This window comes from Thunnus maccoyii, chromosome 2 (assembly GCF_910596095.1).
Source record: "Thunnus maccoyii chromosome 2, fThuMac1.1, whole genome shotgun sequence".
Classification (NCBI taxonomy): Eukaryota; Metazoa; Chordata; class Actinopteri; order Scombriformes; family Scombridae; genus Thunnus; species Thunnus maccoyii.
Window position 1 is genome coordinate 23,103,740 of NC_056534.1, and position 23,590 is coordinate 23,127,329.

General features: G+C 37.7%; 2 protein-coding genes across 2 annotated transcripts; one reads left to right on the top strand and one right to left on the bottom strand.

The window, feature by feature from the left end:
* Nucleotides 1-210: 210 nt before the first annotated feature.
* Nucleotides 211-10,181, top strand: LOC121882562 (GTPase IMAP family member 9-like). Its single transcript, XM_042390912.1, has 2 exons — nt 211-291; nt 8,510-10,181. The coding sequence occupies exons 1-2, from the start codon at nt 276-278 to the stop codon at nt 9,598-9,600; spliced, it is 1,107 nt and encodes a 368-aa protein (XP_042246846.1). The 5' UTR covers nt 211-275; the 3' UTR covers nt 9,601-10,181.
* Nucleotides 10,182-15,205: 5,024 nt separating this feature from the next.
* Nucleotides 15,206-17,401, bottom strand: LOC121906436 (GTPase IMAP family member 4-like). The gene is made up of 2 exons (XM_042425322.1): nt 17,386-17,401; nt 15,206-16,516 (listed from the first exon to the last, which is right to left on the bottom strand). Exons 1-2 carry the CDS (start codon nt 17,399-17,401, stop codon nt 15,417-15,419), a joined length of 1,116 nt encoding a protein of 371 aa, XP_042281256.1. The 3' UTR covers nt 15,206-15,416.
* Nucleotides 17,402-23,590: the final 6,189 nt, after the last annotated feature.

Sequence of the window (23,590 nt, forward strand, 5' to 3'; positions counted from 1 at the left end):
ACCATATCTGGATATGATTAATGTCATTTTGATTATGGTGTGATATTGACTAAATTGTTTCTTGGCTACTGCAATTTCAATAAAATTCTATCTGGATTTAATCCATGAAAAAGACTGACTCCATCAAGACAGTTATATTGTGACGTCTCAGTGCACATATTCGTGGGTGTGATTTGTTACACTGGAACTTTTATGAAGAGAAGACAGCAGGAAGACTCTTAACTCTGCAGCTTCATTTCAGCAGCAGTACTCATTCTGCACTCTATAAACCAAACATGGAAAACAACTTTGGTAAGTTGTGATAGAATTGTTTACATGTCTGTAGTACATTATCTGAAGATCTGAAATGTTCTGGTGTTATCATTGCACTAACATGTGTCACAGGTGATCCGATCACAAGCGAACAGCTCTAAGTACGTCTGTTTACACCTGGTATTAACATGCGTCTTGAGTGATCACTTGTGATCGGATCTCACTTCCCCGCTCTATATGCAAATAAACATGTACATCATTTCTGTTTGCAAAGACCAGATGCATTGTTGGGGGGCGGCTGTGGCTCAGGAGGTAGAGCGGGTCGTCCACTAATCGGAAGATCGGTGATTCGATTCCCGGCTCCTCCAGTCCACATGCCGATGTGTCCTTGGGCAAGACGCTTAACCCCAAATTGCTCCTGATGGCTGTGCCATCAGTGTATGAATGTGTGTGAATGGTTAGTTTCCTCTGATGGGCAGGTTGGGACCTTGCATGGTAGCCCCTGTACCCATTCAGCATGTGAATGTGTGTGAATGGGTGAATATGATTCGTAGTGTAAAAAGCGCTTTGAGTGGTCGGAAGACTGGAAAGGCGCTATACAAGTACAGTCCATTGTTGTTTTCAACCGGCGGGAGGAGCGGGGGTCCATGTACCTTCCGTCCAAAGCTGTGTTCAATTTGTTTGATAACAGGATAAGCAAGTATACAATGCATTGTGTGCCCTCACGAAAATCTAATGCCCATCCTATTGATTTGCTCTAGCGCCGCGTCTGAACATATATATGCAGCGATTTCCCCGTAGTTGTGTCTCCACATTGAGAGACTGTGCGCATTTACGCACAAGACAAAGCAGCATAACTTCATTGATTATTTAAATCTCCGACACGCAGACAGGATCAGTCAAGATCCAATGTTAATTAATGTTCCGTGTTCTTCTACACAGCCAATAGGTCATCTGTTACACACACAGTCCAGGTTCATACAACGAAACTGTTTGGAGTAAAGCAGCCGTCTCCCGATAAATCCTGAGCTCCATTATGTTGAGCAGCGCAGCAAAACTAAAAACTGAAGTTATTAATTTAACAGGTCAGAGGAAACTATCCAGCAACGTTTAGCTTCTGAAATATTTTTTTAGACAGACAAGTTAAAAACAATTTATTCTCTGTTTTTAGTTTAATTTCTATTCTAATTGTCGATTTGAAGATGAAAACGGGTTAGGGAAACAGGGAAAACAGGAAAAACGGGAGGTTGTCCTTTCATCCACAAAAACGGAAAAGCAAAACAATGCATTATTTATCCTGTAAGAAAACAAGTTGAACACAGGAGACAACAATTCAGTTCCTGTGCCTAGTCTGCAGGAAAACAGAGGACGTCGGTTGAGTGGGCGGTCCCAGGACCATAGGACGCATTGTGCGGCCCAGACCGCTTCTTCTTTTTTCAAATCAAGCAAATAGACAAACAAACAAAAATAATGACAAACAACAGCAATGACAACATCATATTATAATGAAAAATATAGTAAATGTAGAAAGCAACTAAGCAATATGGATTGATTGTGGGAAGGGGGAAGGGGGGGTGAGTGAATGAAAGCGAGAAAAGAAGAGAGAGAGAGGAGGGGAAGAAAGGGAGAGGGAGAAAGAAAAAGTGAGAGCGTCAATAATTATTATAATAATAATGATAATAATAACAATACAACAATATAATGTAATAATGATAATAGTCTTGTTTGATAGTATACTGTGGCGGCGGTAGCAGCAGAGGCAGCCACAATAACAGTGAAATGGGTTAAATAATTAGCTATTTATATAAATTTATATGAATTTATATCTATTTGAGTGTATATCAATTAAATTAATTTAATATGGCTATGGGGGATGGAGCCAAACACACAGAGTCCAAGGAGGGGAGGTCACCATCACCCTCCCACACGACAGCCAGCCCCCCCAGCAACACAGCCACAGCCCAGGGACCAGACCAGCTGAGACCAGCTAAGGGGTATTCCTCCTGTAGTATTTGTTTGTTTTTGCTTCTCTCCCCTTTTCCCCTTCTCTGTCTTTTGTTGTTTGTTTGTTTGCTTGTCTGTTTTGGAGACGGTCCAAACCTAGTCCAGCTGGACCACTCTCAGACCTTTTGGGAGAGAGTTTGTCCAGTGGAAGGTGACCATATATATATATGGTCACCTTCCACTGGACAAATATATATATATATATATATATATATATATATATATATATATATATATATATATATATATATTTTTTTTTTTTTTTTTTTTTTTTTTTACTACAAGAGGGGTAGGGGTGGAGGTGCCACAGCCAGTTACCTCCCGCCGCTCTCGCCAAGGACCGTGGCCATACCACCGGAGGGCAAGGAGTCGGGAGAGGCGGGCGCCCCCCACGCCCCGCATGGCTCCACCCCCTACCGCCCTGCAAATAAGACTTTACCCGGACTTACGACTGCCTCTACCTCCACCGCCACCACACTCAAGGACTAGAACAACAGCAGTAATAATAATAATGATAATAATGATTATGATAATAATAATAACATCAACAGCAACAACAATAATAACAATAGTGTAATTGATCATATCTGGAATAACAATAATAGTGATAATAATAATAATAATAGTATAATTCATAGTATCTGGCATAAATGATAATAGTAGTGATAGCAATAATAATAATAATAACAATAATGATAAAGATATTTAGTTTCTAAACAACAATAATTAGCCTATCATGACACATGTTGATGATATATATGTATAACTGGAATGTGGGAGGGAAGAAGTAAAACAAAGAAATAAAAACAAAAACGAACAAACAAAACAACAACAACAAAAGGATGGAAAGGAAAAGTGAATTAAATTAAAAAATAATAATAATAAAATAAATAAATAATTATTTTTTTTTAATTGTCTGTTGTTGGTTGGGTATGTGGTCTGATATGTGGTCATGTACGTGGCTCTGGTTTTGGTTATTGATTTGGATTGGATTCTGGGTGGAGTTTTAGGTGATTAATGAATACGGTCCATGTTTCCTCAAAGGCTGATATATTGTTTGTTTTGCAAGCTGTTATTTTTTCTATTGAGATGTGTTCTGAGAGTAAATTGGTCCAGTGAGTGATATGGCAGGAATGTTTGGATTTCCAGTTTTGAAATATTATTTTCTTGGCGATAGTTAGAGAAATCAATAACGGGTTTTTGTGTTTAGTTGGGATTGTGATATGTGTCAAGTCTCCCAGCAAGCAGAGCGATGGGGATGCTGAGATTCTGCAGCCCAAGATACTCGATAGTTTTTCTGTGACTGTTATCCAAAATGAAAAAACTGGCTGGCAAGACCAAGTGGCATGAAAATAATCATCTATGTGACCCAAGGTGCATTGTGAACAGATATCTGTATCGTTCAATCCCATTTTAAACATTTTTCCTTGAGTGATGTGTATTCTGTGGATGGTTTTATATTGTATTAGTTGTAAATTTGTATTGGTAGTCATGGAGAAGATGTTTTTATTGATTTGTATCCAGAAATCGGGGTTGGGAGATAGAGCCAGGTCCTTTTCCCATTTTGTGGTTGGGAGTGTTATGGAGGTGTCTGTCAATGAAAGAAGTATGTAAATTTTTGAAATTATTCTTTTGGGGTTTGTAATTTTAAAGATTTCTTCGCTTAATTTGGAAGGCTGTAATGTGTTATTACCTCTGGATACGTGTATTGAATGATATGAACTGGTTATTTTCAAATAAGTGGTGGAGGTGAGTGATTCCTTTTTGGTGCCATGGTGGAAAGTGAACAGAAGTGTTGTACAGTTGGAAGTGCAGATTGTGCCAAATCGGGGTGAACCTACATGGTGCCAGTGATGATTTGGTGATTTTGTGGGCTTTCCACCAGGCTGTCAGAGTTGAGGAGATTGTGATGTTCTTGTAGTAATCTTGTTTCTTGATTGATTGTGGTAGGAATGGGAGGTCTGTGAGTGAAGTGGTTTTACATTGATTTTGTTCTATCTGTAACCATGGTGTACTGTGATTATCTTTATGTATCCATTTGAGTAAATATTGTAGTTGATTTGATAAGAAGTAATGAAGGAAATTTGGTGCTTCAAGGCCGCCCTGTGATTTTGTGCTCTGTAATGTTGAAAGTGAGATTCTTGTTTTGTTTTTTTTTCCAGTAGAATTGAGTTGTTAAGGAGTTTAAAGTTTGGAACCAGTTGTCAGTGGGGGTAATGGGAAGTAATGAAAATAGGTAGTTGATTTGTGGAAGGGTTTTCATTTTATCTGTTGCAATGCGTCCAATAAGAGTAAGTGGTAACTTGGTCCAGCGTTTAAAATCATCGTCTATGTTTTTCAGCAGAGGGGTGTGAGGTTAAACAACTCTGACAGCCTGGAGGAAATATTAATGCCTAAGTATTTGATATTACCAATGTGGAGTGGGAGAGAGGGATCCTGGGTTGCAGAATCCCAGGCATTTGCGGTCAAAGGTAGAATAGTGGATTTGTTCCAGTTTATTTTATAGTGTGAGATTGAGGAGAAGTTGTTGATTATTTTGAATGTTTCTTGTAATGATGTGAAAGGATATTGTAGGTGTAGTAATAAATCATCTGCATATAAGCTAAGCTTATGTTCTGAATTAGTATATTGTATTCCTTTGATTTTATTGTTTTGTCGTATGGCTGTGGCGAGTGGTTCAATGAAAACTGCAAATAGAGATGGAGAGAGTGGACATCCTTGTCTGGTTCCCTGGTGGACTGTGAAGCTTGGTGAAGTGATCCCGTTTGTGATAACTGTGGCCCTAGGTGAAGTGTATAGTGTTTTAATCCAGTGGATGAATGACTCTCCGAAGCCAAACCTGTGGAGGGTGGAAAATAAAAAAGTCCAGTTTAGTCTGTCAAATGCTTTTTCTGCGTCCAGTGATACAATTATGGTTTTGTTGTGTTTTTGCTGTGATGTATTGATCAAATTAAAAAGTCTACGGATATTGTCTGAAGCGTGTCTATTTTTGATGAAGCCTGTCTGGTCGGGATGGATTATAAGTGGAATGACTGTTTCTATTCTGGTTGCCAATGTTTTTGTAATGATTTTGAGGTCTGTATTAATTAGTGATAGGGGGCGATAACTGGAGGGGTGGGTTGGGTCCTTATTGGGTTTTAAGAGTAATGTCATTACAGCGGTGCTCATGTGGGTGGGTATATTGGAGGTAGTTTTAATTTCTGTAGTTACTCTGAAGAATAGTGATGATAATATGTTCCAGAAATGTTTGTAGAATTCTGCAGGAAAACCGTCTGGTCCAGGTGATTTATTGTTTGGCATTTTGAGCAGAGCTTTATGTAATTCTTCGAGGCTGAGTGGTGAATCTAAAAGGTGGGCTAAATCTGATGGTATTGTTGGTAGGTCCAGATTGCTTAAAAAAGTGTCTATTTCTGGTTGACTGGGTTTGTAATTTGAGGAGTAAAGGTTGCTATAAAATTTACGAAATATATCATTGATTTCTTGTGGATTATGTGTGACTGTACCTGTGGAATTGAGTATAGATGGGATTATTGCTTTTTCTTTTTTGTGTTGTAATAGATTAGCCAAATATTTACTTGATTTATTACTGTACTGAAAGTTTTCATATTCGAGCTGTTGGATAATGAATTGTGTTTTCTTGTACATGATGCTTTCCAATTGAGTTTTAAGTTGAGCTAATTCATTTTGTTTTTGTTCACAGGGATTGCTGGTTAGTTGGTGTATTAGGTGTTTGATTTTTGTTTCTAAGCTAGTTTCTTGTTCCTGTTGCTGTCGTTTCTTATGTGATGAATATGAAATGATTATTCCTCTGATGACTGTTTTTCCTGTTTCCCATAAGAGTGATGGTGAGATCTCTGGAGAGTCACTCATCTCAAGAAAGGATGCCCACTCTTTCTGAATTAATGTGATGAAATCTGGATCCTCCAAGAGTGATGTATTGAAACGCCATCTTGTGGGAGACTTGATATGTGTTTGAGTTTTTATTGATAAGGAAACTGGAGCGTGATCACTGATTATAATTGGATGGATTGTGTTTCCTTGGATGTGCTGGGAGAGTGAATTACTTACAAGAAAGAAGTCAATTCTGGAGAAAGATTGATGGAGAGGGGAAAAATATGAATATTGTCTGGATGATGGATTTTTCATTCTCCAACTATCGCCAAGTCCGAGTTCCTTCATGTATTGTTTAATTACTTCGGTTGAGTGCCAAGTTCTTGTGTTCCCGGGTGTGCTAGAGCAGTCGGTTGTAGGATTGATAACGGTGTTGAAATCTCCGGCTATTATGATGTTTGCTGAATTGTATAGTAAGGAGAAAAAAATATGGAAAAAGGATGGGTCATCATTGTTAGGGCCGTAAATGTTTGCAAATGTGAATGTTGTCTGATTAATAGATGCATTAACAATGATGAATCTTCCTTGTGGGTCAGTAATGGATGAGTTATGGATGAATGGGATGTTTTTATTGACTAAGATCGAAACTCCTCTTTGTTTTGTGTTGAGTGTGGATGAGAATATTTTATCAAATTGTTTGAGTCTAATATATTGTAATTCAGGGTTTGTAAGGTGGGTTTCTTGCATAAAACATATATCAGCCTTTAATTTTATGAGATGATTGATGACTTTGATTCTTTTAGTCTGTGTACGAAAGCCACGTACATTCCACGTTACCAGGTTGAGTGTCTGCATGGTTATGTGTTTGGTTTATCTTGTTTTGAATGAAGCATAAAGAAGAAGCCAGTGAAGGAGGGGGGAGGAGGAGGGTGGGGGGAGTCAAGTTTCGAGCTGGTTGCTATAACTGCCTTAGACTGTCTAGACATAACGGTGAATGGTGACAACAACATAACATGTAAACATTAACACACACACACACACACACACACACACAAGCGCACACAAAAAAATGAAAATTACGAGAGAGAGGTAGATTTTTTAACTCCTCTGTAGGGTAACGCAGGCGGTTTCCTTATTACAGAGGAGTGAGGTCGGGAGTGAGGCTTTCGGTCAGATAATCAGGGTTGTTACAGTTAAATGTATGAGTCTATTACTGTTTTTTTCAGAAGAGCCATGTCGTGATTTTGGAGTTGCGACATAGTTGTCCGTCGATATACAGTTTGTCTACTATGATTGATGCACGTCTGTTGTTTTGTCTGTTTTCTTTGAGAATGGGGTACAGTACTTTCCGGCGTTCGTTTATTTCATGTGGGTATTGTTCGTTGAGTCCAAATGATGTTCCTTTGAGTTCCCTTCCTCTGCTTCTGACCAGTTCTTTTTGTTTGAAATGTTCGAATTTTGCGATGATAGGCCGGGGTCCTTTGGTTGATGGTTTTCCGAGGCGGGGGGGGGGGGGGGGGGGGGGGTTTCAGTTGAGTTTTCATGAAGTTTTTTATGAGGTTTTCTGGGTTGTCGGGTGTTTGTTCAGAGATGCCAGAGAAGATGAGATTGTCGCGCATAGAACGGGTTTGTAAATCCAACATAGTTTCTTTCAGAATCTTATTTTCTTTGGAGATGGCATGTATTTGTTCGTCGAGAGTTTTAACAGTGGTTTGTAATTCCTGGTTGGTTTTTTGTAGTACAAAAAAACCAGACCGCTTCTGAATGTGGTGATCAGATCTCATTGCGTCTTCAGTGCATATTGGGTGCGTTCACACCTGTAATTAGAGCTGTCCACGTGTGATCAGATCACCCGAGACACATGTTAATGCCAGGTGTTAACAGTCTCTTTAATGAGAATATTGGATATTTTCATCTGAGTATAATCCATATAATATTACATACATAATATTTATCTTGTTTCCTTAAGTGTTTTTTCTTTCTTTGTTGATGTTTTTGCTTAAAATAACTGCTGACATATCCTATCAATGGCTTTACAGTTAAGAGGATCTCTTGTTAATGGTGGAGTTTACTTGCTAGAATACCAAAGCTTGTGGGTTGTGGTTTTTAGAAAATATTCCAATTATAATAAGGAATAAAAGTGAAAGGACTATAAAGAAAAATTCTGAGTAAAAGTGAGAAACAAAGGCGCAAACTATTTGTATTGAGCAACTACACCTTGGGAACAAATCTGTTTTTAAACTCAAACGCAAAAATATTAACACTTGACTGTTTCAAAGGAGATCAAAATAACATTTGCCTCTATCATGAGAGATGTATTAAATAAAGTAGATTCACACCCTGATGCCAATGACTTGTTCAAGTCTTGTATGAATACCCAGAGTGCCAATACGTATCTAATGCTTATCATTCTTCTACTCAGGACCCATCAGAAGAAATGACACGGAGCTGAGGATGGTGATGGTGGGGAAGACTGGAATTGGGAAGAGCGCCACTGGAAACACCATCCTGGGACGACAGTTCTTTAAATCAAAGTTCAGTGCTAAGTCTATGACTGTAGACTGTTCTAAGGGCAAAGCTGTGGTGTATGGACAACAGGTTGCTGTTATCGACACACCGGGCCTGTTTGACACCAGGTTCGGCATGGATAAAACAACTAAAGATATCTCCCAGTGCATCTCTTATGCTGCTCCTGGACCCCATGTCTTCCTGGTGGTCATCAGGCTGGGAAGATACACAGATGAGGAAAAGCAGACAGTGCAGAGGATTCAAGAAATCTTTGGCCATGCTGCAGACAGATACAGCATGGTGCTCTTTACTCATGGTGATCTTCTTGAAGATATCACTATTGAGAAGTTCTTGCATGGAAGTTCAGACCTGCAGGAACTCGTAGCCAGATGTAACAACCAGTACCATGTCTTCAATAATAAACTGAAGGATGGTGCTCAGGTCATCGAGCTGCTCCAGAAGATCAGAAATATAGTCCAGAAGAACGGAGGAAGCCACTACACCAACGAGATGTTCCAAGAGGCCGAGAGAGCAATTGAGAAGGAGAAACAACGCATCCTTAAAGAGAAAGAAGAACAAATACGCAGAGAACAAGAGGAACTGGAGAGGAAACTAAAGGAAAAATATGAAAAAGAGATGAAGAAAATGAATGCCCAACTCCAGGCTGACAGAGAGAGGGAGAAGAAAGAGAGAGAGGAGGAGAGGAAGAGGGATAAGGAGGAGATGAATGAGGAGAGGAAGAGAGAGAGGGAGGAGAGAGAGGCAGAGAGAAAGAGAGAGAGAGAGGAGAGAGATAGGGAGATGACAAATATGATTAATAAACTAAAGGAACAGCATGACAGAGAACTCAGAGAGGAAAGAGAAAGGTTGCAGTACAGACATGACAATGAAGCCAGAGATGAAGCTGAGGGGTTTAATCCACTATATCATCTGGTAACCGCTGGCAAAATGATACTTGGAGGAATTATACAATTGGGGAGGGTATTTGGGAGCTTGTTCAAATAGTTCAGAACTAGAATTGTCCTGAATCAATACAGCTGTATTACTGATACTGATACAGTTAGTCCAAGGCAGACACTTTTTTTTTTTTGGATGTTAGTTTCTTAAAATAGAAGGGGGAAGTCAGATTGATCTTAAATAATGTTCATATATTTAGTAACTTCTGCTCATGCTCTCTTTTGTTGGATGATCACTTTTGCCAACTGAAGTATTTTTAACCAGTTTAAATGTTGCCTATGGGATTCCAAATTGTCAATTTGGTGTCACAGATGTTATGCTTGAAGTTTTAGTTGCACGTGCAGGATTTCATGACCTGAGAATTTCATTATTTAATCTTCCTTCAGATTGTTCTGAGACACTGGTAGAACTGCAGTGTAAGAGCTGTGAATGGAGATATAAAGTTGTCTGTCTGTGTAACTTTTGCTTTTTCCCAACTTTATCTTCTTGCCATATTCTTACAACATCTGCAAAACTTATTGTAAAAGCTTGTCTCATTATGAGTGATGGATTAATCACAGTTCTAAATCACTGTCTGTGATATATTAGACAAACAACATGTAATCATAGGATGCATATGAATGTAATAAATGAACTTAAATTAAACATGTTCATGATCACAATCTTTTCTTTTCTCTTTTTGTCTTTGGTTTACACATATCATAACATACAACTAGTTAATATCCAATGTCAATAAGACATTACATGGACTGCAATGTACACGTGTAATGTACTTTTGTTCTCATAAGCCTAAAAGCTCAACAATGTGGAGGTTTTGTCAATGCATCATGATGCATGTGCAGCCATTAAATATCAACAACAGATTTTTAAAACAAGGTTAGAAGGTCACAGGACCAAACAACATGCAAAAATACAGCATCAACATAGAAATTTCCACTATTCATGCCTCTCCTCTAAAGTATAATATATCCTAATATATCTTAAAATGACTAAAATTATATAATGTGTAATGCATTTTATGAACTTTGAGACAGAAATATATCCTGTCATCTTTATCAGTTTCTATTTGGACATCATGTTGCCATTTAAGCCTAGAATTATCAGTATTTTCTCATTCTTATTCCTTAAATTGTGTTTCAGCTAATCTGAGAAAAATAAGCAGTGCCTCATAATAAACCAGAACTACCTGGAAAAATAAGAATAAATAAATAAACACCTAAAAAGTAAATAATGATCTAACCTATCATGGTAAACTTTTCACTGCTACAATAGACAGCAGTCTGTGTATACAGAAGGTGCAGGAATTCTGGGAGAAGAGCAGGCTGGATGTAAGCAGAACTTTACAACAATAGACCATCTTTTCAAAGTCTTTGATTTATTTTTACGTTCACCAGAGGAAAACAATGTGTGCTTTTTTAGATTACAAAGAAGTGATTTATCTCATAGACTGATCCTCTTCTGGTATTTGACTTTATCTCTGTTCCTCTTGTTTCTTTCATGTGTAACTATGTTCATATTCCTCCATGAGGGTCATCGTGGAATGAAGTCTAAAGTCTAAAAGATAAAAAGAGAGCAAAAAGTCTTCTGTCTCTACATGGCTCTGCTGTTGAGAGAGCTCATTGTTCCATGGCTTTGATTTTATCCATTAATGGATACAACTACAAAATGAAAATAATATTTCTCAGTTCAGGAGTGATGAGCAAAACTATAAAGTGATTTATACGAGACCACATGGTGACCATAAATACATCACTCTTTCCTTGGTTCATGTCCTAGAACAAACATCTTTTGATGGTTTTAAATGCAAAGTAAAAAACATAATGACATGTGCATGTGTGTGTGTGTATCAACGTCAGGCTGAATAGTAGGGACAGTAAAAAGGGGAGAGAGAGACATTTTTTAATACTGAGCAACAGACCCATGAAATGCATGTGCATCCATGTTTGGAACAAACATTTTGACACTTTTATTCTCTCTGCAGGGAAATTTGAGAGGAAAAAAGCTGCACATTTTAAAACATGTTAGATTAGAGATATTAGGTTTATTATTTCCTGCTCTTCAGCCATTAAAAGTGAATTTGACTATTTCACGGTATCCAAATCTAGTTCAATGTAAGTTCTTGAAAAAGCATTAACCGTGACCTTTGAACTCTTGATTGAACAGTGAGACATCAGGAACTTTTTATTAGGTTTAGTCTTAATATCACATCGTTATTTCTGGGTCAGTTGACACAGAATCACATCTTTGTTCTTGAGTGGCATAAATCAGAAACATAATCCATGAAATAAATGCTTTGATGACAAACAAAACTAAAACTAAATCAAAGACAAGTTATAATACTAATAAGTAAACCAGAGTGACCACAGAGAAGAAATTAATATTTTCTGATTGAAATGTTAATTCTACACCCACTAGGTAGCAGCATATCAAAAGTAATCATCCATCAGAGGAGCGTGAGAACTTTTTTCTATCTCTGCAGAACACAAATCAACAAGTGCAGTGATTAAATGAGAATATAATTGTTAAGACACTTAAATGACAACATTTAATACTGTCAAATGTTAACCTACACTAAATATCTCTTAAGGCCATTTCCAAAAATACATGTGATGAGAGAAAGAAGAGGTGAGAACCATGATATGATGAGAGACTCAGCCTTACTAATCTACAGTTGAGCTTAACCTCAACAAATACAATGAGCTTAATCAGTCATTTAGATAAATGAGTGTGTAGGGGCTTCTGGAGAGTTCCTCTGAACTATCTGAATATGGGACCACTCATGAGAACAAGCGCCCAATTGCCTTGCCCACTAGTTCAACTCCTCCAACAATCTTTTTGCCAGCATCAACCACTACTTCACCAGCCCTCTCTCTCTTCCTCTCCTCATTCATCTCCTCCTTCTCCCTCTTCCTCTCCTCCTCTCTCTCTCTCCTCTCCCTCCCTCTGTCAGCCTGGAGTTGGGCATTAATTTTCCTCAGCTGTTTTTCATATTTTTGTAGTTCCTTCTCCAGTTCCTCTTTTTCTTTGCGTATTTGTTCTTCCTTCTCTTTGAGGATGCATTGCTTCTCCTTTTCGATCGCCCTCTCGGCCTCTTGGAACATCTTGTTCGTGTAGTGGCTTCCTCCGTTCTTCTGGACTATATTTCTGATTTTCTGGAGTAGCTTGATGACTTGAGCGCCATCTTTCAGTTTATTATTGAAGACATGGTACTGGTTGTTACATCTGGCTACGAGTTCCTGCAGGTCTGGACTTCCTTTCAAGAATTCCTCAATAGTGATATCTTCAAGAAGGTCACCATCAGTAAAGAGCACCATGCTGTATCTGTCTGCAGCATGGCCAAAGATTTCTTGAATCTTCTGCACTGTCTGCTTTTCCTCTTCAGTGTATCTTCCCAGCCTGATGACCGCCAGGAAGACATGGGGTCCAGGAGGTCGCAGGATTTAACACTAAGATGTTGATTTGCATTAATTAATCCCAACATATTCTTTATATTGTAAGCAAAACACCATAAATGAATAATTGCTGGGGAAACTTAAAAAAATATGAGATGACCCTAAAGATAAAATTAATCACATGCAATTTTTAATAGCATTATTAACATTTTTCTTATAATTGACTTTACTTAATAGATTTTCAAATCAGTTCCTAATCATGGAAGGGTATCACTGTCTCAATAACCCTATTGTTGGTACCTAATTGCATAGTCCTTTTTAGAACACCTATTGAAAATTACTAGAAAATAATTTATTCCACCCTTCCATTCTTTTCATTTCCAACTTGAATACAGCTTTTAGAATGATTTCTTAACCTCACAAACATTCCATTCTGTCAGGTTGATTTATTTGTGTAGATACTCCATGCACTAGTCAGTCTGCTGATTATCAGACTTTAGCTTATGTATCCTCCCTTCTTGCATATCTACTGCAACCACTGCTCACCCCTCCCTCCACCATTTACAAGAAATGGCAGCAGTTCTTTCAAACTGCATGAAGTACTGCACACATCTGTTCCCCTATGAAAAACAATGGAACTGCATTCACTCTGTGTTACTAAAATGCTCTGTGTTATTATAAACAGGACATAATTCAATTCAATTCAATTTTACTTATATTGCACCAACTCATAACAAAAGTTATCTTAGGGCACTTCATATAGAGCAGTTCTAGTCCGTAGGGGAGAATGGGGTAAATCAAGCCAGTGGGTAAAATGAGCCACTTTGGTTTACACATATCATAACATACAACTAGTTAATATCCAATGCCAATAAGACATTACATGGACTGCAATGTACATGTGTAATGTACTTTTGTTCTCATAAGCCTAAAAGCTCAATACATCAACATACTGTATATTTATCCTGTGAACTCCAACCATTTTGTCTAATATCTAGTAAACAATGTGGAGGTTTTGGTGACACATCATGATACCTGTGCAGCGATTAAATATCAACAACAGATTTCCAAAACAAGGTTAGAAGGTCACAGGACCAAACAACATGCAAAAATACAGCATCAACATAGAAATGACATGTCATCATGCCACTCCTCTAAAGTATAATATATCCTAATATTAGCTTAAAATGACTAAAATTATATAATGTATAATACATTTTATGAATGACAGAAATATATCCTGTCATCTTTATCAGTTTCTATTTGGACATCATGTTGCCATTTAAGCCTAGAATTATCAGTATTGTCTCATTCTTATTCCATAAATTGTGTTTCAGCTAATCTGAGAAAAATAAGCAGTGCCTCATAATAAACCAGAACTACCTGGAAAAATAAGAATAAATAAATAAACACCTAAAAAGTAAATAATGATCTATCTATCATGGTAAACTCTTCACTGCTACAATGGACAGCAGTCTGTGTATACAGAAGGTGCAGGAATTCTGGGAGAAGAGCAGGCTGGATGTAAGCAGAGCTTTTCAACAATAGACCATCTTTTCAAAGTCTTTGATTTATTTTTACCTTCACCAGAAGAAAAGAATTTGTGTTTTTGTAGATTACAAAGAAGTGATTGATCTCATAGACTGATCCTCTTCTGGTATTTGACTTTATCTCTGTTCCTCTTGTTTCTTTCATGTGTAACTATGTTCATATTCCTCCATGAGGGTCATCATGGAATGAAGTCTAAAGTCTAAAAGATAAAAAGAGAGCAAAAACTCTTCTGTGTCTACATGGCTCTGCTGTTGAGAGAGCTCATGTTTCATGGCTTTGATTTTAGTTGCATTGTGACAACAGTAACATCTGTGTCATTTTTTATGACGTTTTATTAATTCTGGAATAACCCAGAACTATTCCAGTTTCACATTGTCTCCATTAATGGATACAATTAAAAAGTGAAAAGAGTTTTTCTTCTGTATCTCACAGTTCAATAGTGATGAGCAAAACTATAAAGTGATTTATACAAGACCACATGGAGACCATAAATACGTCACTTCTTCCTCGGTTCATCTTCATCTTTTGATAGTTTTAAATGCAAAGTAAAAACATAATGACATGAGCGTGTGTGTGTGTGTGTGTGTGTGTGTGTGTTTAAATACTATTGCATATAGTATATCAATGTCAGGATGAAGAGTAGGGACAGTAAAAAGGGGAGAAAGAGAAATTTTTAATACTGAGCAACAGACCCATGAAATGCATGTGCATCCACAAACATGTTGACACTTTTATTCTCTCTGCAGGGAGATTTGAGAGGAAAAACGTTGCACATTTAAAAACAAATTAGATTAGATAGATTAGGTTTATTATTTCCTGCTCTTCAGCCATTAAGAGTGAATTTGACTGTTTCAGGGTATCCAAATCTAGTTGTAAGTAGCTTCCTGAATAAGTTCCTGAATAAGCACTCAATCAAACCACTCAAAATTTGAACCAGTGCCCAATTGCCTTGCCCAGTTGTTTAACTCCTCCAACTAACTCTTTGCCAGCATCAACAACTAGTTCCCCAACTGTTACCAATGGAAATAGTGGATTAAACTCCTCAGCCTCCTCTCTGGCCTCATTCTCATGCCTGTTCTGCAACTTTTTAATTTCCTCCATTAGGTTTCTTTCATGCTGTTCCTTTAGTTGTTTCATCTCCCTTTCTTTCTCCTCTCTCTCTCTCTTTCTATCTGCCTCTCTCTCCTCCCTCTCTCTCTTCCTCTCCTCATTCATCTCCTCCTTCTCCCTCTTCCTCTCCTCCTCTCTCTCTCTCCTCTCCCTCTCTCTGTCAGCCTGGAGTTGGGCATTAATTTTCCTCAGCTGTTTTTCATATTTTTCCTGTAGTTTCCTCTCCAGTTCCTCTTGTTCTCTACGTATTTGTTCTTCTTTCTCTTTGAGGATGCGTTGTTTCTCCTTCTCAATTGCTCTCTCGGCCTCTTGGAACATCTCGTTGGTGTAGTGGCTTCCTCCGTTCTTCTGGACTATATTTCTGATCTTCTGGAGCAGCTCAATGACCTGAGCACCATCCTTCAGTTTATTATTGAAGACATGGTACTGGTTGTTACATCTGGCTACAAGTTCCTGCAGGTCTGAACTTTCATGCAAGAACTCCTCAATAGTGGTATCTTCAAGAAGGTCACCACCAGTAAAGAGCACCATGCTGTATCTGTCTGCAGCATGGCCAAAGATTTCTTGAATCTTCTGCACTGTCTGCTTTTCCTCTTCAGTGTATCTTCCCAGCCTGATGACTACCAGGAAGACATGGGGTCCAGGAGCAGCATAAGTGATGCACTGGGTTATGTCCATAGTTGTTTTATCCATGCCAAACCTGGTGTCAAACAGGCCCGGAGTATCGATAACAGCAACCTGTTGTCCATGCACCAGAGCTTTGCCCTTAGCACAGTCTACAGTCATAGACTTAGCACTGAACTTTGACTCAAAGCACTGTCGTCCCAGGATGGTGTTTCCAGTGGCACTCTTCCCAATTCCAGTCTTCCCCACCATCACTATCCTCAGTTCATTATTTGTCATGCCAAATCCTGTGTAGAAGAATTTATAAGATTGAGTAAAAATCTACATCAAGTTGTACATATGCTCAGAAGTACATTGTACTTATACAAATATGGAGAAAAATAAAAATCTATTCATCTGCTTTGAAAGACAAAAAAGGAGGTGAGAGATTGTGAATAAATGAATCCTATACTACTATACTACTATGTAAAACACAACAGTTTTTACGATGTGTGAAATTCACAACATTTCTTATGCAGAATCTTTAGTTGACATTAATGAATTCACTCATGCACTTCTCTGGCTGTCTTCTCATGATCTATCCATGACCATTTACAGGAAGAGGCAACAGTTCTTTCAACCTGCCCCACCTCTCAGCTGAAAGTGAAACTATATGGTGAAAACCTGTCCACCTGCCCAGACTGACACATTTGTTTGAAACTTTCTCAGATTTTAAAACAAAGTCTTTCCCCCCCAAAAAACAGTCAGGTTAAAAATTAACTATTTGTTTCTGTGACTTCAACAGCTCCAAAAGGCAGAAACAACATGCCAATACCAAAAAATATGAACTGTTTCCTCAGATTCCATAGAGCCACAAATCTTTAACATTTTTCTAATGACTAAGAAATTGATTGAAATTTTTTTAACTGAACTAACTAAAAGTACTCCAGAATTTGCAGTCTGTTTATGATCATGGAACTAGAGGTTAGGTCAGAAATACAAACTAATAAATGCCTTAATGTCTTGCAGTTCTACCCAGTATAAGTCTATAGAAGTATAAGTCTATCGGAGCTACAATAGTACACTATATACAATAAGATTCAGCAGTGATCACTGTTATATCACCATAAAATATTAGTATTATGTAAAACATAGATACAGTAGTATCATGACTTACCTAAGTTGCTGGCCATGTTTGGGTTGTAATTGTTGTTGGCCATGTTTGGGTTGTAATAGTTGCTGGCCATGTTTGGGTTGTAATAGTTGCCGTCCATGTTTAAGTTCAAGAATGCAGAGTAGATACTGCAGCTGAAGTGAAGACAAAGAGTGCAGAGTGTATCTGCTGCAGCTGCTTATAAGCGTACCAATGCACCAAACCACTCCCACAAGCTGCAAGTGAAACTAAACCAAGCCAATGATTAATTCTGCATACATTCATGATAATAATAATAACTTAATATGTGTCCCAGTATCGCCTTCATTATATATGTGAAACAATCAGTAAAAATTTGCAGTTTTTCCCAATGACCATGTCTGTCTTTCCTCTTTCATTTGGTTAATTTAAATCCTCTGAAAGTCCCCACTGCTGTTTTACTTTTATTTTCTGTTTGAATACAGCTCTTAGAGAAAATGGTCAGCCTGTTCAGCACTGTCAGCTGACATCTATTTGTGTAGAGCTTATTCAATATACAGTTTGTCCTGTGTTTCCATGACAGCAGTCTTCTGTACCCACCCCTCTTCATTTCCAGGAAATCCCTGTTAACTGTAAACCTCAAACCTTGCTCTCCCTTCCCTGTCCACTTACAGGAAATGGCAGCACTTTTTCAAAACTGCAGACAATGCCTATTTGAATAAATGGATAAATAGAATAAAATATATAAATGCACCAGAAATGGGAAACAATTCATTTGGTTGCTAAAGCTCAACATGTTGTGAAATGTTAATTCATTTTTTAAACCAGATTTTGTTTTAAATCAATTATTGCTTATCATTTATGACTTTTTATTTGATTATGTCACTTTTAATGTTTTTGCTCATCACAGTGTTGCCTTCCTTCCAGTGGTCTCCCCAACTGCCAGCCAGCAAGATGTTGGCAGAGTAACCAAATCATTCTTTTATTCTTGTCTGTACTTTTGCTCAATTTTCACTCTTCATGCATAATTTTTACCTTTTTCACATAATGTAACTCAGAGCTCAGACCAACACATTTTGCACTACAAGCCTCAGAGTGGCAGGACTGAGACCACATCGGACCAGATCCTCAGGACTAGTTTTCACAAATAGAATAAAGGTTTTACAAATCTGAAAATGTGTTTTAATGACTTTAGAGTCTCCTTGTTAATCTAGTCCAGATTTGACAAGTCCAAGTATAGTGGTTTTTGATGTGGACCTGGTCTGATGCAGTCTGGATTAAGAAATATCAGTGAATTTTTCTGTTTCCACAAGCAAAAAAAAAGGTTTTAGAAATCTGAAAGTGGGTTTAAACAGCGTTAATGCATTTGCTACAATGTCTAACACTTTTTCACAAAAGTAAGTGTTGCAGAAACTGAGGAGCAGCTGCTAAGTATCATTATTTATGTTTCCCTCAATTTACCCCTTAATCCCGGAATCGGAAGTTCCAAATCAGAAGCTAACTTCAGTGTCATAGACTCCATGTTTTTTTTTTATTTATCACATTCATGAATCACAAACAACTCTCTCCAGTCAGTAAAATCAGACTCCTCTCTTTCAGCTCTCTAAGCTTCTCTCCATGAAGTTAAAACTTCAAGTCATCCTCTTCTCTGGCTCGGTAAATAGGGTTAGTAGGGTTAATTAGGGTTAGGGTTAATATACAATAACTGGCACTAACAACTTGAAGATGCGACTCTCATACACATCATCATTCATTTCCTTTAACAGCAACAATGAGATCTGCCTTCAATAGTCTTCTTCCAGTCACTCTGGTCTATCTTTCAGTAAGTTAAAGTATCTATTACACTTTTCAGCCAAGTTATTAATAAATGTTTTATGTACCAACATTATTTTTATACCCTCTCGCTTATCTATACCTTGTTGGGCTGGTATTATTTCTGAAAATGTTTCATTTTGCTGTATTTAATGATTTCATTTTACAACTTTACCATAGATATGTTAAACATCTTTCAGTTGAATGTAATCTGTTTTCCTACAGCCATGCACTTTTCAATTAATTTCTTTGGCAACAGTTATTAGCTAAAACTGTTTTTTTGTTTTTTTTCTTTCACCTGGGTGTGGGGTTTGTGCCAGGCCTGCAAGCAAGAGCAGCTGGAACCTTCTTGGTTTCCTGTGTGCTAAAAAAAGTAATGCAAACAGCAGCACAAGAGCATGCATATGCTGTCATCTCATGTGGTCTGTTTGTAGCTTCAAATGTGATCTGAAGAAAGTGATATTATATTTCCTATATAGTGTTAATTTAAACATTTTTGTATCAAAGACCACATTTTAAAAGATGTTGCAGTATGTGTCACAGTATGGGTGTATTATGAATCACATGCTATCTAGTGAATGCGTTATAGACGTGACATGAGGTATCTATAAATACATGACACCTTGAGTGTCTGAAGCTAACTTTGAACTTGGCCAAAGCCTCAGTTTTATCATCTTCTTAATTGACAGATTAAACCCAGGGTTGGATCTCTGTTTGATATAGTGTATTTTTAGACACTATTGGGAAGAAAAAGAAAAGTTTGAATCAACTAGTGTTGCGCTTTGGGAGCTGACATTGCTTATATATAGTTGACACACAGTAGGCCTACAGTTTTTCTTAAGTTGCTCAAGTTTGCAAGTAGACACATAATTAAGCTCATCGTCTCTGGTCAAATATCCATTGTCAGTTTTTAGTATTAAATTCACCTGATCACAGTTAAATATTGGAGTACAGTATATCTTTCTGCAGAGAAATTATGACCTAGACATTGCAAATAAGAGGAGAACAGTGCAAGTGTTTGTGTGTGTGTGTGTGAGAGGGGAAGAGAGGCGAGCAAGGAACATTGTTTGTTGAATCGATAAGATATATTTGCTTATGAATCAATCAATAAATGCTACTATATTGACAATCCATATGCCATCCATCATTGCCAAAAATAATAATAATGCACATGCCTTATTTGCTACTGTCGACAGGCTAATAGATCCTCCTGTGTCAGTAGCCCCTGACAGTAGCCCCACCAAGGTTTGCAATGAATTTGCTTCATTCTTCACTGACAAAATTCAGAAAATTAGACAAGTAGTCAGTGCATCCATATCAGGTGCAGGATATGCATTGTCCTTGTGTCCACTTAAAATCAATTTAAGTAGTATGACACAACTCCATCCAATCAACCATAAAAACCTGGAGGACATTATACAACATCTGAAATCCTCCTCTTACTGCCTTGATATTCTGCCTACAGGCTTTTTCAAAATTGTTTCAAATTGCATGGCCTCAGATCCTCTACAGATTGTCAACACATCTCCTCTCTCAGGTGTCTTCCCACAGGCCCTGAAAACTGCTGTCATCAAGCCACTCTTAAAAAAAAAACACTCTAGACACTTCACTAATGAGCAACTATAGGCCCATATCAAACCCCCAGTTTTTAAGCAAGATCATTGAAAAAGCTGTTTTTCAACAGCTGAACAACTTTGTGGCACTAAACAACTGTTTTGATGCCTTCCAGTCAGGATTTTGACCACACCACAGCACTGAGACTGCTCTTGTTAAAGTCTTCAATGACATACACTTAAACACTGACAGTGGCAGAATTACACTATTAGTATTACTGGACATCAGTGCCGCATTTGACACGGTCGACCACAGCATATTACTGGACAGACTGGAAAAATGATTTGCTAAACTGGTTTGAATCTTACTTAAAGGACAGGGACTACTTTGTGTCCATAGGTACACATCCAAGGGCACAAAAATGCGGAATTCTCCAAGGCTCCATTCTGGGGCCTCTTCTGTTCAACATCTACATGCTCCCACTAGCTCAGATTATGGAAAACAACAAAATATGCTACCACAGTTATGCTGATGACACACAAATTTACGTAACCATATCACCAGGGGACTATGGTCCTATACAAGCACTGAGTAAGTGCATTGAACAAATCAATGATTGGATGTGCCAGAATTTTCTTCAGTTGAACAAAGACAAAACTGAAGTAATTGTTTTTGGAGCCAAGGAAGAACGTTTAAAAGTCAGCACTCAGCTTCAATCAATAATGTTAAAAACTACAAACCAAGCCAGAAATCTTGGTGTAGTCATAGACTCAGACCTGAATTTCAACAGCCACATTAAGACAATTATAAAGTCAGCCTACTATCACCTGCAGAATATATCTTATAGAATATATAAGAATCAAAGGACTAATACTACTACTAAAGGATTAAAGGAGGACCTTGTCCACGCATTTATTTTCAGTAGACTTGACTACTGTAAGTAGTGGTGATGTAAAATTGCATTTATTAAAAGTAACTGGGAAAAGGTCATTAAGAAATAAAATGATAATATAAAATATAAGTCACAAACAACCTCCCAACTGCATTGGACAAAAGATTTGTCTCCATACTTGTCCCATTATATCTTAGTGCCGCATTCAACACAATTGACTATCAAATCCTATTTCAGAGACTGGAACATTTAATTGGCATTAAAGGAACTGCATTAAGCTGGTTTATGTCCTATATGTCCTATATATATCAGATCAATTTCAGTTTGCGCATGTTAATGATGAATCCTCCATGAAGGCAAAAGTTAGACACAGAGTTTCACAAGGCTCTGTACTTGGACCAAAACTATTCACCTTGTAACCCTAACCCTTTAATGAGTAGTTCCACCACAAACAGATTTCCCCACTAAATCTCTTGGATGGTTTAACTTACATAACCAATCACATCATGACTGGTAGAGATAATTATTCATTGATCCTACATGTCTAAAGCTTCAAAACGATTTTTTTAATTTAGAGATACACATTATTTGCAACTAACATTTCAGTACAGGAGCTGCTCTACAAACTGACAGCTGTCAGTGGAAAAAGAACTTCCACTCACAAAAAGAAGGACATGCAGAGGTTTTACTCTGAGCTGAGGGTGAATGTACGCTGTGTAATATGTGAATGTGAAGGCAAAAAGGCACTGTTCAATGAAATGACTGATGTGCATAAAAGTAGTAATTTTAGAAAGTCCTTGAGCAACACACTAATATCCAACCAGGACTTTGATTCTGACAGACGGTACATTTTTGGTGCTTTGAGACCTGCTTTGATACGAACTGAATGACTGAAGAAATAAAATTCTGAAAGAGGGAGGAGACAGAGAGAAACTCAGGGTTTGTTGAAGAAAACCTGCCAGTGAGCATGTTAGGTTCACAGAGTCAGTTACCATGGTAACTGACCCAGAGTTTAAGTTGGCTCTCTTTCTGGGACTAAAAAACCCAGAGTTTCCCTCATCTCAAGGTTAACAAACTCAGAGTTTCCACTAAACCCCCTTTCTAAACCTGATATGACTACGGACTAAAAACAAAACTTCAGAAAATACATACCTTCATGTTTGGAACGCTTCTCTTCTTCCCCTTTTTGTCTCAATCACCTCAGCCTGTGATTGCTTTTGTCTTTTTATCTTGAAATGCACTCCTCTGGCTTTTCTAGTCCCCACACACTCCATTTGCTCAGCCCTGAGCCTTCGTTTTTGATGTGAGGAGTTGTAAACAAGGCTAACCTGACATACCTGTATGAATGGTAATGTTTTCATAATTAGGTTTTATAATATTAACAGTGAGCTGAGAGGAGATTTTAGGATTTGAGGGCACCACTGGGTACCATAAATCTTGGAGGGTACCTTTACCAGTTTAGTAAACCACACCCATAATCATTTCATTGTGGACATCCCAATGAGACTGAAACTGAATCCTGACCAGTTCAGTTAAAGCAGGGATTTTTACAGTCTAAATGGGAATGTACAGATATCATATTTACACTTCTCTTTCTATATTATGTTGTGTCAAAGACAAAATTTTTAATTAAATAAATACATTGCTGTTATCAGTTATACATACAATAACCAAAACTGAAAGGGATGAAGGAATATTTACATGCAAACAAACAGATGTTTTCATGCCAACAGTTGCAACTTTCATTGTTACTTTCAACGACAATTGAACTTCAGTGAGTGCTTGTTCTCTGCTGTGCTGTGTCATAACTGCAGTGTAGATTAATATAGCACTACACAGTGAGAATCTCCTGTTGAGGCTGTTTGTCAAGTATTTCGTACAATGTGCTGGGTGGTTTTCTGCTTCAGTGTGCTTTCATTAAAACATGCCAGTGATGTTGGAGCAAGTTGAGTCAATGGCTCAATTTACCCCCCATAATTAATTTCTGATATT